The following is a 19232-nucleotide window of genomic DNA, read 5'->3' as shown; positions in this document are numbered from 1 at the left end:
CCAGGAGCCCCACAAAATGCTACCTTTAATTTGTAAGTGTTATTTGCGCATACTTAAAAACAAATTTTTTTTAATGTTTATTTATATTTGAGAGAGAGACAGAACACGTTTGGGGAAGGGGCAGAGAGATGAGACAGAATCTGAAGCAGGCTCCAGGGTCTTAGCTGCAAGCTGTCAGCACAGAGCCCAACGTGGGTCTTGAACTCATGAGCAGTGAGATCATGACCTGAGCCGAAGTCAGACGCTTAACCGACTGAGCCACCCAGGCACCCCTTGAGCATACTTTTTGATGCATACAATTTGGCTAGTGGCTATGGGGAATCTATCCTGAAAAAATCTTAGGCTCATGTAATGTTCAAAGCTGTTAGTTTTGATAGGAATTTTAAATCATCTGCTAATAACCTGCACAGATCTTTACTGAATTTATTAAAGGAAAAAAAAAAAGAATCTGGTCCCTTTGTGTTACCAACTACTTATTTGTTTTCCACATATTTGGTTGTAGAAATTAAACACCATACATTTTAGAAAATGTTTTATTTATTTTTAAGAGAGAGAGCACGAATGGGGAAGGGATGGGGGTTGGGGGGCAGAAGATCCAAGGCAGGCTCTGAGCTGTCAGGACAGAGCCTGATGTGGGGCTCAAACCCATGAACTGTGAGATCATGACCAGAGCTGAAGTTAGATGTTCAACTACTGATCCACCCAGGCACCCCAAACCCCATACATTTTGAAGCAGTGGCAGGTTAATTGTTCTATCTGCCCAGCAGCTCCTTATTCTAGTGCTCCAATCCATTCCGTGGGCTGTAGAAAAACGCATACTGATCTTTTGTGAAGGGAGACTTGCGATCACCATTGTCCAGACACAAATGTAAAACTGCCTTGTTGCATATTCATTGATGAATTTTAAGTATTAGAGAATGGAAACTTATGGGCTGGAGAATTATTCGGACAGCTAGATGTATACAGTGAATAGTTTCACATTAAAGCAGTTATATGGATCCCTCATTCATAAACAGCCACGCAGAGTTCTGAAATGTGCTGCACCATGACTGGTGGAAGGGAATTAGGTGCTTTTTGTCACTGATCTGTGTCCCCACTGTAGTGTGATGAGTGCTAAAAGACAGGTTCTGTAACGGAGCCATGGACAGGCCTGACAGGGGTGCCCCTCTTCTCAGGTCTGCACACCAGCAGAGGCAGGCCCCGTTCCTGGGCCCCCGACCGACTTCCAGAGCCCCAGTAAGGATGGAAAAAGGCAGGCCCTCCCAAGTCTGGGACTGAGAAGAAAAAGTGGATGGGAAGCAGTGAGTATTAGATTAGTTGTTTATCTCTGTTTACCTCACTTTAAGAACCTCAACCTTGGGGACTCCATTTAGAGAAAAATTTTCTCTAAAATCTAGAAAAACTCTTCTTTTACACTCAGACATCCCCGCAGTGGGGGTTTATGCTAAGGCTTGCATCCTTAGAGATTCCTTCAAGACAAATTTATCTTGTCTTGGCCTCTCTCAAAAAAAAAAAAAAACAGAAGACCCATCTGAATTGTAGAATGTTTACACATGTGCCAATTGATCCGATTTTAATAGCTCTTTAAATGTTGATGATTGCTGTTGACCAGCTTTCTGATATGACCAGTGTTGAAGGTTAATATGAATATTTGAAAGAAGCAGGTGGTGGTCATAGCAGATGTCTTGATTGCATGTTTACCCTTCCACACTCTGCTGGAGCACATGCTTTTTGCACACTGTCCAGTAAAACTTTTCATTGGTTCTTTAGAGAGCATCAGGTTCTTTTAGAAGATTAAGTGGGGAAAGAGTGACAGTGTATTGTGTAGGGAGAACTCTTCTGCCAGTGATTCATTAGTGCTTTTAGGATGCAAGATAATTGCATATCTATAATTACATGTGTATTTCATATGGTTTTCTCCATTTCTCTGTGTATTAATGTTAGTTGCAAGCTTGAACTTATGTTTATAGCCAAGGTTTTTATTCTGTTTGGCTTCTGTTTTAAAAATTGTTGATACTTTATTCAGCAGATTTTCAGCTGCTTATTAAATCCTTGTTTTTTTTTTTTTTAAATTAAAAAAAATTTTTTTTTCAACCTTTATTTTTTTTCGGACAGAGAGAGACAGAGCATGAACGGGGGAGGGGCAGAGAGAGAGGGAGACACAGAATCGGAAACAGGCTCCAGGCTCTGAGCCATCAGCCCAGAGCCCGACGTGGGGCTCGAACTCACGGACCACGAGATCGTGACCTGGCTGAAGTCGGACGCTCAACCGACTGTGCCACCCAGGCGCCCCAAATCTTTGTTTTTTTTTTTTTACCTTGATCTCTGATTTCCTTCAGAATCAGACAGAAGAATTATATTTTATGGTCAAGGAACTATAGCTGTTATGGTTTCAGCCTTGAGTAAACAAAAATCTGACTTTCTGTGGTTAAATATGTATTTAGTACTTTTATGTGCCAGGAATGGTACTTGATGGTGGTTACAAAGATCAAACATGCCTTGCCCCACTCAGACATGTACAAAATAGAACAAGATCAGGACTCTGTAATGACTGAGGAATCCCAAGCTGATTCCTGGGACTGGGGAGAGGCCTGCAGGGAGTCCTGCCATGTAATAGCAGCAGTGCTGAGAGCTTTGCAAGCAACACCGTGCAGCTCCTTTAGCTTCTGTTAGTTCCTGGAAGGCAGAATGGGCCCTGTTCTCTGTGCTTCCAGTTAGTATCATTAGTCATTAGTATCAATGATGTCTTAGAGTTTAGATGGAGTATAGGATATTCCTGAGACTTTGTTTCACTACCATATTTATTTTTTCTTCCCTTTTAAAAAGATTTATGTATTTTGAGAGAGAGAGAGAGAAAGAGGGCAGGGGAGGGGCAGAGAGAGAGAGGGAGAGAGAATCCCAAGCGTGTGGAGCCTCATGCTGGCTCAAACTCCTGAACTGTGAGATCATGATCTGAGCTGAAATCAAGAGTTGGGCACTTAACTGACTGAGCCATCCAGGTGCCCCTGCCATATTTATTTTTTATGAAAATATATCTTACTTATTGTTGACTTGGCAAGAAAACAATGTTTTTAAAACTTATTTGGAAATAATTTCAAACTTTCAGAAAGGTTGCAAAATTTAAAACGGTACAAAGAACACTTGCATAATCTACATCCAGATTCACCTGTTGTTAACATTTTTATCTTGTTAATGATTTGTGCAGTGCCCACATACAAGTTCATGTGTGCTCTGTGTGTGTGTGCATTTTCACACTTATAATTTTTATCTGAATCACTTGAGTTTAAGTTCTATAATTCATGGCCCTTCATCCCTAAATACTTTAAGTATTTCCTAAGAATAGGGATATTCTCTGATGTTATCTGAATAGCTACTAACTTTTGTAAATTTAACTTTGATGTAACATTTTTATATAATTTTCCATTTATATTCCACTTTTGTCAGTTTCCCCAGTAATGTCCACAATAGTATTTTCCCCTCGAGTATAGGATCCAGTCTAGGATCATGTATTAGTTGTCACGTCTCTTTCTCCTGCTTTAATCTGGAACATTTCTGTAGCTTCTATCTTCTATGACATTGATTGATTTTTTTTTTTTTTTAATTTTTTTTTTTTCAACGTTTATTTTTGGGACAGAGAGAGACAGAGCATGAACGGGGGAGGGTCAGAGAGAGAGGGAGACACAGAATCGGAAACAGGCTCCAGGCTCTGAGCCATCAGCCCAGAGCCCGACGCGGGGCTCGAACTCACGGACCGCGAGATCGTGACCTGGCTGAAGTCGGACGCTTAACCGACTGCGCCACCCAGGCGCCCCAATTGATTTTTTTTTTTAAAGTTCATTTTTATTTATTTTGAGAAAGATACAGAGAGCAAGCGGGGGAGGGACAGAGAGAGAGAAGGAGACAGAATCCCAACCAGGCTCCATGCTTTCAGTGCAAAGCATGATGCAGTGCTGGAACTCATGCACTGTGAGATTATAACCTGAGCCAAAATCAAGAGTTAGACACTTGGAGCGTCTGGGTGGCTCAGTCAATTAAGTGTCCGACTTCACCTCAGGTCATGATCTCACCATTCGTGAGTTTGAGCCCTGCATCAGGCTCTGTGCTGACAGCTCAGAGCCTGGAGCCTACTTTGGATTCTGTGTCTCCCTCTCTCTCTACCCTCCCCCCGATCATGCTCTGTCTGCCTCTCTCTCTCTCAAGAATAAACATTAAAAAAAAATTTTTTTTAATTATCAAAAAAAAAAAAAAAAAAAGAATAGGACATTTAACCAATTGAGCCACCCAGGTGCCCTGTCATTGACAGTTTTGAAGAGTATAGCCTCCTTCCCCTGCTTTTTTAGAACATTCCTCATTTGGGAATTGTCTGATGTTTTCTCATGACTAATTCAGTTTATACATGTTTGGCCAGAATACTGCAAAGGTGATATGTTCTTCTTAGGGTATCACATCTGTTGGCACACTTTGTCCATCTGTTCTTTGTTAGCACTGTTTTCATCACCTGGTCAAGATGTTGCTTGGGTTCCCAGTCTGTAATTATAATTCCTCTTATAAATTAGTCAACTTTGACTATGCACATATCCTGCTCCATGTCAGTTTCTTCCTAAACTTAGCATTCATTGATGGTTCTTGTCTGATTCAGTCTTTATTTGTTATGATTGCAAAAAGGTAATTTCCAGACTCTAGCACTCGGTCAACATTACTTGGCATTCTAATATAAGGAAGAGCTCTTAATCTCTTGTATTTGTTTATTGATTATTGCTATGAACTCATGAATTCCTGTTTTTTTCCAGTATTTTATAATTCATTACTATATATGATTATTTTGATGTTCAAGTTGTCCCAGACTTGGATAGTGGGAGTCTTATCAAACTGGGTCCTATGTCCTTATGACATGCATCCTCATCACTTTTTGGGACACTTTGTATTTTCTGGCACAGTAAAATATTCTAGGATCACCTTGAATCTCCCCTGCCTCTGTTTCTCCAGAGCCCCGTTTCCTTCGGGGGGAGTGGAACTGGAGACCAAGATCTGGGCACTAGGTGTGCTTTTTCCTACTGGAATCTCTATTTGCTAAGATAAAACTGTACCCTACAGATTATTTTCTTTGGACTTTTAGTTACTCTTTTCGTGTGGAGAAGTGGTTATTTTCACTAAGTAAAATTTTTGTCCTATGGAAAAAAGTTTGTGTGTAATAAATAAGCATAGAAGTCAAGATGAATCACATAACAGAAGCTTGTTATTTAATTCTTGTTTTGTTTTTATTTTTAAAGTGTGTTTTTATTTTTAAATTATTAGTTAAATTACTAATAGCATAAGAAAAAAAGTCTAGTGGAAATGTTTTGGACGTATTATCTATACTTGGAAATGTTTTGAAATGTTTTCTAGGGACATTTTCTTTTCCCCTGATACTTTAACATAGCTATCTGGTGATAGTTATTACAAGTTTCCTTACCTAGTTTTGTATTTGGTTTGTTCATTTTCAGGTCTGCTGAAGTCATTTCTAGTACTTTCTAAAAATTAACAACACTCTTGTTTTTTTCAGGCTGTCAAAAGACATAATCTGACTAAAAGATGGCTTATGAAAATCATTGATGAAAGAGTAAGTTGAAATTGCTCAAGTTGTAAGTGTTTTCTTCCTTTTTATCTGTAAGCTAATTCCTCAGGGAGGAAATTTTTTAATATGTGTATTACATTCTGGAGGAAGGAGATTTTAGAGAACTGTCATTGTATCCATTCTCTATCATTACATGCGCTCATTTCAGCCCCCTGCCCCTGCACCCTGAGTCAGAGAGGCAAACACAGGCACCTAGGCAGAGACAGGTATGCGCACCCTACCCCCACTCTACTATTTTGTTTGATTTTTAAATGGAAATGTTTGGACTTATACAAAAGTAGAGAGAATAGTGTAATATACTTTCATGTATTTGTTACCCAGCTTTAATTAGTTATAAATACATATCCAATCTTGTTTCATCTATATTCTACCAACTCTTCTCATTAAATGCCACTGGATTATTTTATTTTATTTTTTTTAAATTTTTTTCAACGTTTATTTATTTTTGGGACAGAGAGAGACAGAGCATGAACAGGGGAGGGGCAGAGAGAGAGGGAGACACAGAATCGGAAACAGGCTCCAGGCTCTGAGCCATCAGCCCAGAGCCCGACGCGGGGCTGGAACTCACGGACCGCGAGATCGTGACCTGGCTGAAATCGGACGCTTAACCGACTGCGCCACCCAGGCGCCCCTGGATTATTTTATTTTATTATTATTTTTTTGCCACTGGATTATTTTAAAATAAACCAGCATATTATTAGCTTGCAAATATATATTGTATCTTGAAAAGATTTTTAAAAATGCTTTTAGAAAACATACCCACAATAAATGATCATACCTTAAAAAAATTACAGATAATTCCTTAATATCATCAAAACTTGAGTACTCATACACATACCTTTATGTACATGCAATATTTGGATCTCTGTCCAGATAGTTGAGGGAATAGGAAAGTCTGATGGTTCTATTCTAGTGAATGGAATGCTATACTATGTTCTAAGACCTGAGTTCTACTTCCAACCAAGCATACAAATTACTCTCTGGCCTGGGCTAATTTATGTAATCTTTCTGACACATGGTTGGCTCAGTGTCCTCATTGGCCTGATATTTATCACATACTGTTGTCATGAAAATGTGAGTTCACTTAGTTTATTTGGATACAGCCTATTAATAATCATAGGCTATAGTAATTACAAACCAAAACAGGAGATAACGACTTGAGCATTTAAAAGAAATAGTTGTTGGGCCACCTGGGTGGCTCAGTCAGTTAAGCGTCCAACTGCGGCTCAGGTCATAATCTCGTGGTTCACAGGTTCAAGCCCCACATCAGGCTCTGTGCTGACAGCTCAGAGCCTGGAGCCTGCTTTGTGGATTCTGTCTCCCTCTCTCTCTCTGCCCCTCCCCTGCTCATACTCTGTCTCTCTCTCAAAAATAGATAAAGCCTTTAAAAGTAAATAAATAAAAGAAATAGTTGTTGGCCTACAGAGTTAACTAGCACTAAGAAGATCTATTTTTCAGGTGTTTTCTGTTTTTATGAGGTAAAGACAATTAGAAAATTCAAGACAGAGATAACTTTTTGGTTTAATGGAAAATAACATTTGGCATTTGTAGGGAGGGATATTTAAGAGTAAAAGACTAGGCTCAAGTCTCCCACATTGATCTTTAGATTTAGTGCAATTCCTATAAAAACTCCAGCTGCCTTGTTGCAGAAATTAACAAGCTGATCCTGAAATCCATATGGAAACACCAGAGACCCAGAATCGCTAAAGCAATCCTGCTAAAAAAGAAAGCTCCAAAGTTATAGTAATCAAACTGTGGATTATTGGCACAGCATCGGCATATAGATCAATGGAACAGAATTGAAAGTCCAGAAATAAACCCATAAATTTATAGTTGATTTTTTTGATAGGGGTGTGAAGATAATCCAATGGGTAAAGAATAGCCTTTTCAACAAATAACATCAGGACGACTAGATATCTGCATGCAAAGAATGAATTTGGATTCCTATCTAACACCTATCTAATACCATATGCAAAAACTAACTCAAAATAGGTCAAACACCTAAATGTAAGAGTTAAAACTGTAAAACACTTAGGAGAAAACATAGATATAAATCTTTGTGACTTCAGGTTAGGCAGTGATTTCTTAGATACGATATCAAAAGGATAAGCAATAAAAGAAAAAGCAGGTAATTGAACTTAAACAAAATTAAAAATTTCAAGAAAGTGATGGGGCGCCTGGGTGGCGCAGTCGGTTAAGCGTCTGACTTCAGCCAGGTCACGATCTCGCGGTCCGTGAGTTCGAGCTCCGCGTCAGGCTCTGGGCTGATGGCTCAGAGCCTGGAGCCTGTTTCCGATTCTGTGTCTCCCTCTCTCTCTGCCCCTCCCCCGTTCATGCTCTGTCTCTCTCTATCCCAAAAATAAATAAACGTTGAAAAAAATTTCAAGAAAGTGAGAAAGCAGTCCATGGAATTGGAGAAAGTATTTGGAAGATATATATATATATATATATATATATATATATATATATATACACACATACATATATATATATATATATATATATGTATATATATGATAAGGAATAAGTACCTAGAATATGTAAAAAAAAACTCTTAAAACTCAACAATAAAAAGACAAATCACCCAATTTAAAAATGGGGAAAGGATTTGAGTTAACATTTCTGCAAGGGAGATCTACCTATGACCAGTAAGCACCTAAAAGGATGCTCAACATCTTTTCATTATGGAAATGTGAATCAAAACCAGAATAAATTACTCCTTTACACTCATCAGGATGGCTACAATAAAAATATGAACAATAATGAGTGTTGGTGAGGATATAGATAAATTAGAAACTTTCATACGTTGCTGATGGGAATGTGAAATGGTATAGCTGCTTTGAAAAAAATTTGGCAGTTCTTCAGAAAGTTAAACATAGAGTTACCAAAGACCCAGCAGTATCACTCCTATATTTATACCCAAGAAATGAAAACATGTGTCTGCACAAAATCTGTAACAAATGTTCACAGCAGCATTATTCATAGTAGTCCAAAAGTGGGAACAACCCATAGTCTACCAATGAGTGAATAAAAACATAGTGTGGTATATCCATACAATGGAATATTATTAATACTTTCTCCAGTTAAAAAGAATCAGGTACTGATATGTGCTCCAACATGGATGACCCTTAAAAATGTGCTAACTGAAAGAAGCCAGATACAAAAAACTACATATTGTATCACTGCATTTTTATAATGTCCTGAGCAAACAAATCCATGGAGACAGAAGGTAGGTGAGTGGTTTGTTGGGGGATGAGAGAAGGGAGAAGTGGGAAGTGACTGCTTAATGGATACAGGGTTTCTCTTTGAGGCGGGAAAACAGTGTGAGATTAGATAGTGGTGATGGTTGTACAACTTGGTGAATATACTGAAAACCACTGAATTGTACATTTTAAAAGGGTACATTTTACAGTATGTGAATTATTACTCAATTTTTAAAAAATGTAAAGATTGGACATAATTTTTTTCACCTGGGATCATTGCTAGTGCCATTTTCTTCTGATTAAAAAATAAAGAGGAAGGGGTATATTTCCTTGGCAGTAGGGTCTTTGTGGATGTATTATTATAAAAGTGGCTAGATGTTCTTAGCCTGAGATTTACATTTTTTGGTTTCTGGAATATAATGTGATCAGGTAAAGTAATCACCCCCGTTACTTTATGGAGCTTGGTTTCTTTGGGGTGGGGCCTGGTTATGATCTTTCCTTTTCTACACACCTTTTCTTTATTAAAAACATGGGCTTAACAGTTAAAATGTATAGATTTGAATCCTATCCCCACCATTTACTAGCTATGTGACCTGTGGCTCCATTTCCTCATCTGCAACATGGAAAAAGCATTAATTCTTTATTTGGGGGGAGGGGGGAGGTTTCCAGGATTAAAAAGATAATGTCTAAAGTGCTTAAGTCAGAGCTCAGTTAAGTCAGTGTCTCATGATTCCTTGGGCTTTTGAAGGAATTAAAAATTAAGCTAACCCCATGTCTGGGGTGATTTGTGCATTGAGATTATTCCCAAGGTATTCTTTTGAGGGGTGATTTGTAATTACTGAATGTGTAGGACTTTAATATTTTAATTTTATTTTAACCTTATTGTGTACTAAACAATATATACTAATTATTTTTATTCTTTATTAATTCTTCAGGGCAAAAAATGGTGCTTTTCTTTATAAAATATTGATAATTCATCAAACTTTATTTGCCTTTTGTTTGACTATAGGAAAAAAATTTGGATGACAAACCATATCGTAATATCCAGGAACTGGAAAACTATGCTGAAAACACTCAGAGCTCTCTTCTTTATTTAACACTAGAAATATTGGGTAAGTCTTTTTTTCCAGTTTTATAATTCTGTTTTCAAAGAAAATACCTCTCAGACTTCACTCTTTCATAATCTGACAGTCTAATTGGTTTAACACGAAGGTTTTCTTCACACCATCTGTAAAGGAATGGTTTTTTGTTTGTTTTTCTTTAGCAAAAAGGGGAATATATATATCTTTCTTTGGAGTGCAGACTAATCAAAATACTCAGGCTCTCATAAAAGTACTTTAGCTACCTCATGGGAATGCTGTAATCAATAATCTGGTAATTACAGGTGATTTTTCTTTTCCAAGTGTCTCCTACAATTTGGAAGACCTGGGGCCTGACTCTTCCTTCCCTGTCAATAAAACTTCCCCGTGTAAGAAAAAATAAAAAGTAGAAAATATAAAACTGCGTTTCTCAAAGTTCTTGCAAGACTTTTCTTTCTCTGTCCTCTTAAAAATAAATAAAACAAACAAATTTAGATGATCCTTTTCCTCATCTACTTTGTTTTAAGTTGGTGAGGTCTTATTGTAATGAGGAGATTGTTTGGATCAAGGACAATACCCTCTCTTTTGAAGAAGGTAATATATCTTTATGTCACCCTAAGGGAGTAACACAAGTCCCTATTGAGATTCCCAGGCTCATTCCGCCTGTATGCCCGGTGACATGTTTGCCAACACAATGAAAGGAGGGAGCAAAGAGCAGACGGTTTGTCAAGCGTATGCTTAAAATGAGGTCATATGGAAATTGCATTGAGGAGAAGAAATGGAAGACTTGTAATGTTTTTCCAAGATAGCTGATTAAAATTCCAAATGTGTTCTCAGTGTTCTGTAGTCTGAGGAAAACACTTTCATTTAAAAGTTGAGGTTCAGAAACCTGTTCAGTGGTAAACAGTCAGCTTGTCTTTGTGACCAGTTTTGCTCACATAAGTCTTGTTTTTCAGATATAACACACAAGATAAACACCTACTTTTACATGTTTAGGTGATTTCTCCAAGCTGCCTCTATTGATTTGTTGTGCATGTAAGCCATGTTGCTTCATTTCTAAAATCCTAGGTGTAAAGGATCTTCATGCAGATCATGCCGCGAGTCACATTGGAAAAGCGCAGGGCATTGTCACTTGCTTGAGAGCAACGCCCTATCATGGTAGCAGAAGAAGAGTGTTCCTTCCCATGGAAATTTGTATGCTGGTAAGGCTGTTACTTGTTTCCTCTAATAATTTACTTCAGGAACATGGGGAGGGACATTATCTCTTGGTTCTTTGCTTCATCTGCTCAAGTAACTGCTTTGAAATGAATGCTAATTGCTTTTTTGCCCCAGTTATCACATCAGAATTTTATCAGTCGGGCACCTGAGATCAGTGGTGGGTCCATATGTTTCCTTGCTTGTATAATTTTGTTCTACCCGCAACTGTTGTTAATTAACATCTTGTCGCATATTCTTCTAGGAGTGTGTGTGTATGTGTGTCTGTAGGTGCAGACACAAGTGTGTGTACATGTATTTTCAAAAACAAAATAAACATTGTACTGTAGATTCTATTCTGTCACCTGTTGTTCTTGAACTAAGGTAAAGTGTGCTTTTAGATTCCTAACGTAATGTGTATTTTCCCACACAGCATGGCGTTTCACAAGAGGATTTTCTACGGCAGAACCAAGCTAAAAATGTGAGAGATGTAATATATGACATTGCCAGCCAGGCACACTTGCACCTAAAGCATGTAAGTAGGCTCTCTGCCAAATTATTTAGGAAACTACTATTTCTAGATGTGGCTGTTCCTCGAGCATAGTTAGGGTTCCTGGTCTTTACTCCATTTCTCATTGAAATCCCAGTAGATTTATCTCAGGCACTCTTGAAAACTTTCTCCAGTTTTTTATGGTCCCCCTGTCTCCCTCTCAGCAGATGAACACATCCTTTACCGAGCAAGCCCAGCCTCGGCTTCCTCGGTGAGCTCCTTTGTGCTCTGTGCACCCACCAGCTCTCACTCTCAGGGGACAGACTGTCTTTGCCCTGCCAGGGCTGATGGCTCCTCTCCCAGGAGCTCATGTCCTCAATGTCCGCAGCTGGCCTGATAACTCACCCCTTTTCTAGGCAGCCTTCGGATATTCTGTGGCACATTTCCCCCCTCCCGGTTAAACTTTAGTGAGTAAGTGGCTACATTCATTGCTACCTCAAGGCCAGCAGGACCATGGCACCGTTCGTTGTGCTATCATTTCACTTCCATCCTGCCTATTCTAATAATAGGCATCACCAAATAATCTCCTTATTGCCACATTAGGGGGCACTTAAAACTCTCATTCATGCTCTTTCTGCTATTGACATCATAGACGTTTTTGCTCCTTGAAACTTTCTTTTCTTTTTTTTTAATTTACATCCAAGTTAGTTTTTTTTTTTAAATTTATTTTTTAATGTTTATTTATTTTTGAGACAGAGAGAGACAGAGCATGAACGGGGGAGGGTCAGAGAGAGAGGGAGACACAGAAGCCGAAACAGGCTCCAGGCTCTGAGCTGTCAGCACAGGCCCGATGCGGGGCTCAAACTCACGGACTGTGAGATCATGACCTGAGCCGAGGTCGGACGCTCAACTGACTGAGCCACCCAGGCGCCACTACATCCAAGTTAGTTAGCATGTAGTGCAATAATGATTTCAGGAGGAGAATCAGGTGATTCATCCCCTGGTGTTATATAACACCACCTTGAAACCTTCTACTACTATCTTCTTCCCTTGGTTCTCTGACTTAGCCTCTAAACTGGTTCCTGATTTCTCCTGCATGTCACTTTAGGTGTTTTCCTAACAGTTAGTTCTTCATCTCTTCTCAATCTGTACCTTGTCTTCTGTTGACTCCCCCACAGTTCTTTTTTTTAAAGATTTTATTTATTTATTTTTAATTTTTTTTTAAGTTTATTTATTTTGAGACAGGGGAGGGGCAGAGAGAGAGGGAGAGAGAAAATCCCAAACAGGCTCTGCATTCTCAGCACAGAGCCCAATGCGGGGCTTGAACTCATGAACTGTGAGATCAGACCTGAGTCAAAATCAAGAGTCAGCCACTTAACTGACTGAGCCACCCAGGCAACCCTTTAAGATTTTATTTTTAAGTAACCTCTACACCTGATGTGGGGCTTGAACTCACAACCCTGACATCAAGTCTCATGCTCCAATAACTGAGACAGCCAGGTGCCCCCTTCTCCCCTTTCTTGAAACTATGTCCTTCATCTGAATCATGCTATTCCTTCCTGATTCTCCTAGAACCATTTCTTCATTTTAGTGTCTCCTGAAAACTTGGTGGAAACTTTGTATCTCCCTGATTCTCATGATGCTCTTTCTCCCTGGTTCTTCTTGTGAACCTTTTTCTTTTCCGTTTGTTTGTTTGTTTTCTGAGCCTCAGTGGATCCTAAAGACCTTGTCATTTACCTGCAAACCTCAGGTCCCTTGTACTTGCTGTTTTTCTGCTTGGAAGATGTTCTTCACCCCCAACTCCTCCACTCCCAACCTCATAGGCGGCATCAAATATCACCTTATCAGAAAGATTCTTCCTGGCTACCTTATCTAAAATAACAGCCTCCTTTTCCATCCCCTCAGTCCCTTTACCTGGCCTCGCACTTCTCACTGCCTGACACAGAATGTAAGTGACTTTGGTTCTATGCTGCATTCTTCAACATCTAAAGTGCGTGGTACATCACAGGCACTCAGTAAATTTTTGTGAAATATTAAATAGGTAATCAGATTGTAAGCTTTTTGAGGGCCAAGATTCTATATTAATCTTTTTCTGAATTTTCTGAAGCATAGTTCTCTACCACAATGGAGGTATAGGTAAAATACATGGAACTTTAGATGAGAAATCACTTAAAACTAGCAGAGTTTTAGATAAGGTCTGAGAATACAACGGAATCATAAATGCAGGAATGCCCTGAGTTGGAACCTGACTAGTCCCAGTTGATGGACACTTAAGGCATCTGAAAAATACAGATTCCCAGGCCTTACCCCCTGGTGATACAGTAAACCTGGGATGGGGCCAGGAATTAAAATTTCCAAATGATTTTAAACACTAGGTTTGAAAACTACTGGTTTGTAGGTTATGTGAAATAGGATCCTGGAAAACAGGCTTGGAAGGGTGGACTGAAGGAAGATAATAGAGTTCGGGAAGATTTGAGAGGCACTGGAGCACAGTGGATGACAGTGCAGACTCTGGAACCAGAATCTGACTTTCAGTCCTAGCTCTGCCATTTCCTGATCACATGATCTTCACCTCTGCCCCTCACTTTCCTCCTCTGGGAAAGAGGGTCATATTAGGGCTGAACTCAAAGAGCTGTGATTTGGATAAATGAGTTAATGTGTGTAAGACTTTATAACCATGCCTGGCATATCATAAGTGACATGTGAGTGGGCTCCCTTCATCATCGCCACCATCAAGTAGAGCAGTGACAGTAGTGTTGCACATTAGAGAACCTGGCCAGCAGTGTTTGAGACAAATTTGGGGGGTGGGAGATCATTTAGGAGGCTTACTTAGGAGAGAGAGAAAGAAGGTCTGACTTAGGGTAAATGTTTAGATATGTTTATATAGATTTATACACACACACAACAGAGGAGGAATCAACTAGACTTGACAGATTGGGTGGTAGCAGGATCGGGAAGAGGGAAGGCTGCACAGAGTTCAGGTTTAGGTGATGATGGTGCCATTCAGAGACTACTGTGAAAAGCAGCGGTGTGCTGGTGCTAACCAGGAGCCTCTGGGCCAGCTGTTGGACATCTCTGAATTTAAGGGGATTTGAGGCCACCTAGGGAGATGGGCTATTGAGGACTGCAGGATTGGGACTTTGAAGGGAGGTCAGAACTGGAGATAAAGATTGGGGAGTCATCCACATAGAAAGCCTCTGGTTAAAGTTCTAAGTGTGGGTGGTGTTGCCCGAGGAGAAAGTACATCTAGACATGAGGACCAAGGGCAGGACCCAAGGCCCACCTCCACTTCTCAGGTAGAAGGGAAAAAAGGGCCAGTTACTAAGAAGAAGGGAAAGGAGCTAATGGCCAAAGAAGTACGTGCACTGAGAGTCAGTGTCTTGGAAACCAAAGGAGGAGAAAATTCTAAGAAAGGGGAATATTAAAGTTTTGCATGCTACAGAGAGGTTGAAAAGATGGGTATGGCAGTTAGTAAATTTTGGGTGATCTTGAAAAGAGCAATTTTAGTAGATGGTTGAGGGTAAGACCAGAGTGCAGGGGGTTAAGATGTCAGGAGGTAGAGGCAGTATCTGACCATGTAAACGAAGACCCGCAGACAAGAGTGGGCTTGGTGAGCGCAGGATGATGGGCATCAACGTGAGTGGATCAGGGCTTCATGGTCCAGGGTAGTAGGGAGTCAGGCGGGATAGAAGAGGTTGGAGCCAAGATGTAGAAGCCCTGGGATTCCAAAATGAAGAGATAAGACTTGGTGTATCAAGGGGTTAAGTTAAAGAAAGTAAAAATTAAAATAAATTTTTAAAAATGTTAAACAGAAAGTAAAATAATTCATTTGGCAGCCTGTATAAACTGAATTAAAGGTCGAGAACCAGGCAGGAAGATCAGTTAGGAGGCTCTTACATTCGTGTAACCAGGAGATACTGACGATCGAAGCTAGGGAGGTGCAGGGACTTCTTAATGCAAGTATTTCCTCACTCACCCCTCACCACAGAGCTGGAGGGCCAAAGTTGTGGGTGTTATTAGGCAGCTGGAAAAGGCCAAAGCCAATCCGTAAGAAAGAATGAGATTCTTATTAAAGTACCTTTTCCAGAGTCTTTTAGGCTTAGGAGATTAATTTTAATTGGCAGGAGAGCTATTTTCTGACCTTTCAGAGAAGCCCTAGCTGTGTTGTTAAACTTCTGGTATTGCTTTGTGTTCACTTTCAGAGGGAGAGTGTTTATCTCCAGAAATATTTATGTTTGAAACCGGTTTCCTTTTGTCTTCCTTTGTAGGCTAGGTCCTTCCACAAAAGTGTTCCTGTGAAAGCATTTCCTGCTTTTCTTCAGACGGTAAGTGGATTAACAGAGAAGGCTGGTTAATTACTGAAGCAGATGTGTACGATCTCTTTTTCTGTTTTATAAAGTTCCCAATGAAGTTCTTTAGTTTGGAGTCTTTGTGTTTGCTTCCCTCCCTTAATGGTGGGTTTTGTGAGTTACGTTCAGTTTTTGATTACGGTCATGCCTGTAGTTCGCAGAGGCGGGTGAGTGGAGTCCTCAGACTCCGTAGGTCTATACAGGTGTGTGCGCGCGCGCGTGCACACACACACACACACACACACACACACACACACACCACTAGCCAGACTTTCCCTTTGAACCAAATCCTAATTTGTGAATGTCCAGTTGAGCTCTAATTATGAGGTCACGTTTCACCTGTATTTAATGGAATCTTCTCCTAGTTGTAAAAACTAAATTCTCAGAATGGAGACTTAGACAATATAAAAATAATAAAAGAAAATAACAATCACCTATCATTCTGGGACCCAGACATAACCACTATTTATTCTGTTTTTTTTTTTTAATGAATTTCTGTATATAGTTGAAATCACACTTTACATGTCATTGTCTTACTTATCAAGCGTCTAGCCACATCATTAAATATATTTGTAACTACAATATTTAATGGCTATATAATATTCTATCATATGTTTGTACCTTGACTTCATTAACTATTCCTTAAATTGGATATTATAAACTATTAAAAATGAACATAGAATTCTTAGAGATGGAAAGTTGATCATAAAATATTAACTATGACTTAATGTTACAGAACATTATGAATAATGTGAGCTCTTTTTTCTAAAAAAAAAAAGACAGCATGTGTAAGTACATCAAAATATCTTCAAAGTTTTTTTCTTTCCTTCTCTTTAAAATTTTTTTTCATTTTTTTCTTTTTTCTTTTTTTTTTTTTTTTTGAGAGAGAGAGAGAGAGAGAGCACGCATGAGCAGGAAGGGGCACAAAGAGGGGGAGACAGAGGAGCTGATAGCAGTGAGCCTGATGTGGGGCTTGAACTCATGAACCGTGAGATCATGACCTGAGCCGGTCAGATGCTCAACTGACTGAACCACCCAGGCATCCCTCTTTTAAAAATTTTAATGCTACAAATGAATCTGATATATCTATATATGTATGCATGTGTTATAAAGCCTAACATCACAAATACCCATGAACTCACCACTCAACCGAGGAGCTAGAATGTCACCACTAAATCCCACTCATGTGTTTTCCCCCATCTCATCCCCCTGCCTCTGCCTGCCTCCTCCAAGTAGCTGTCCTGAATTTTGAATTTATTAACCTTTTTCTTCTATTCCACCAAGGATTTTCCCCATTTTATATATTCCTAAACAATACATTGTTTAGTTTTATTTTTGAGCTTTATAAAAATGGATCATACCTGTTTATGTCTTCTAGGTCACACGCGCGCGCGCACACACACACGCACACACACTCATCCATATTACTTCATCTAGCTATAGTACACTCATTTCACTGCAGTATATTTAATTTTGTGAATAGTATACCTTTTTTTTTTTTTTTTTTTGGTCAGAGACCTAGATTGTTTCCAGGTTTTTTGCTAATATAACACAAAGCAGCTGTGCACATTCATGCACATATCTCCTGTTATATACAAGTTTAGGGTTTAAAAAGTAGATGCTGAGTTTGTACGTATCCTCATCTGTCTTTAAGTGTATAGAAAAAAAGTCTGGGAGAAAATACAATCCTTCTTGTTGTCTTTTGGCTCATAGTCCAGAGAATCCACAGCAGGATCTCTGTTGGATCATGCAGGGTGTACTGCAGACATTAGGGGGAGCTGTGCATGTGGACCTAGAGGGCAAGAGGTGCCTCTTAGGAGTTTGTGCAAAACCAAGTGGATTCTCTGTTAAATAAATAAATATTTAATAAAATAAATTTTATTGAAATAAGATTAAAAGGTACAGATTAATAAAAATAACTGAAAACCATAAAATAAAGAGCACTGTGTTCCATCCTGTTCCTCAATCCTCATGAAAGCTGTATCGAGTTTTATGTGACGGGGGAGGCATGGGGTGATATTTATAGGGACCTGTGATGGTTCTCCCAGGTTGCAAATTGTTTTCTAGCAAGAACATGGAGACCCATTAAATTTTTCCACAAAATAAATTTATAAATGAACAACTTGAGCTCCTCATTTCTGTGGGAGTGGGGTGGAGTGATGGCATTCACTGTCCTTGACTGAAACACCCCTTTTGTTTTCTACAGAATCTAGTAATAAGACCTGACAAACAGTAATTTCTCTAATCTTTTACACATTTCTGCCATAACCGTATAAATTATGATCAGAATTGGCTTGGTATTTCTAGTACTAGCTCTTTGATCCTGTTTTACTGGCCTAATAGAAACTTCTTAGAAGATGCCTTTGGGGCATCTGGGTGGCTCACTTGGTTAAGCATCTGACTCTTGGGTTTCAGCTCAGGTCATGATCTTTTTTTTTTTTCTTTTAATTTTTTTTAATCTTTATTTACTTTTGAGAGCAAGAGACAGAGTGTGAGCCAGGGAGGAACAGAGAGAGAGGGAGACACAGAACCCGAAGCAGGCTTCAGACTCTGAGCTGTCAGCACAGAACCTGACACGGGGCTTCAACTCACAGAGCATGAGGTCATGACTGAGCTGAAGTCTGATGCTTAACCGATGAGCATCAGAGCCACCCAGGTGCCCCATTTTCTTTTAAAAACTTAATTATTCTATGATCTAATGACCATTATTCTCCTTTTCCAGGTTGCCCTGGAGGACTATTTAAAGAAAATTCAACAGGTGGATTTTGACATATTCCACCCATCTTTACAGCAGAAGAATACACTACTACCATTATCTTTGTATGTTCAGTCATGGAGAAAAAGATATTAAAATAATTTTATGGCATTGATCTTTACTTTTATTAGTTTTACAGAAGTATACTAGTTACGGTTCTTGTTTACAAATAACAGGAGATGTTTACTTAAGAATTTTTAGGATGGGTGTGTGCAGCTCACAGGCTTGATGAGATGTTGCTGGGGGACCAGAGTGCCACAACACTGCCCAGGCTCTGCCACAGGCACCAGGGCTGTCACCAGCAGCCCAGACAGTGTCGGTGTCTGCTGTGCTCTTGTCAGGTCGGAGCCCCCAGGAGGGAGTGTGGTTTGAGCTGTACTGATGCTGCAGGCCGTGTTCAGCCACCAGGGGGCAGGAGAGTTAACGTCTCCTCCCTGCCTCACCGCTGGAGAAGAGCACAGGGGCTCAAGGAGCACCCAGCTTGCGTGTGGAGCAGCCACAACTCGAGGGGCCAGTACAGCTGGGGGTCATGAAGAGCGAAGTTAATA

The 19232-nt window shown here is 39.6% G+C and overlaps 1 protein-coding gene across 6 annotated transcripts in view; it reads left to right on the top strand.

Moving 5' to 3' along the window:
* Window positions 1–18795, top strand: part of NDUFAF6 (NADH:ubiquinone oxidoreductase complex assembly factor 6) — a 32613-nt gene extending 13818 nt beyond the window's left edge. For 4 of the 6 annotated variants that reach the window (XM_086695170.1, XM_086695172.1, XM_086695174.1 and 1 more), the window contains 7 exons: window positions 1176–1301; window positions 5543–5599; window positions 9827–9929; window positions 10965–11098; window positions 11524–11625; window positions 15849–15905; window positions 18652–18795. In XM_086695170.1, coding sequence (XP_086551296.1) covers window positions 1176–1301; window positions 5543–5599; window positions 9827–9929; window positions 10965–11098; window positions 11524–11625; window positions 15849–15905; window positions 18652–18780 — 708 coding nt within the window. In that variant the 3' untranslated portion in view covers window positions 18781–18795. The remainder of the gene's footprint in view (window positions 1–1175; window positions 1302–5542; window positions 5600–9826; window positions 9930–10964; window positions 11099–11523; window positions 11626–15848; window positions 15906–18651) is intronic. The other 2 variants (XM_086695171.1, XM_086695175.1) reach the window with 1 other exon arrangement.
* The last annotated feature ends 437 nt before the right edge of the window (window positions 18796–19232 follow it).

This window comes from Puma concolor, chromosome F2, assembly GCF_028749965.1.
Source record: "Puma concolor isolate L17-30 chromosome F2, mPumCon1.1.hap2, whole genome shotgun sequence".
Taxonomy (NCBI): Eukaryota; Metazoa; Chordata; class Mammalia; order Carnivora; family Felidae; genus Puma; species Puma concolor.
This window is presented reverse-complemented; position numbering and strand designations above follow the sequence as displayed.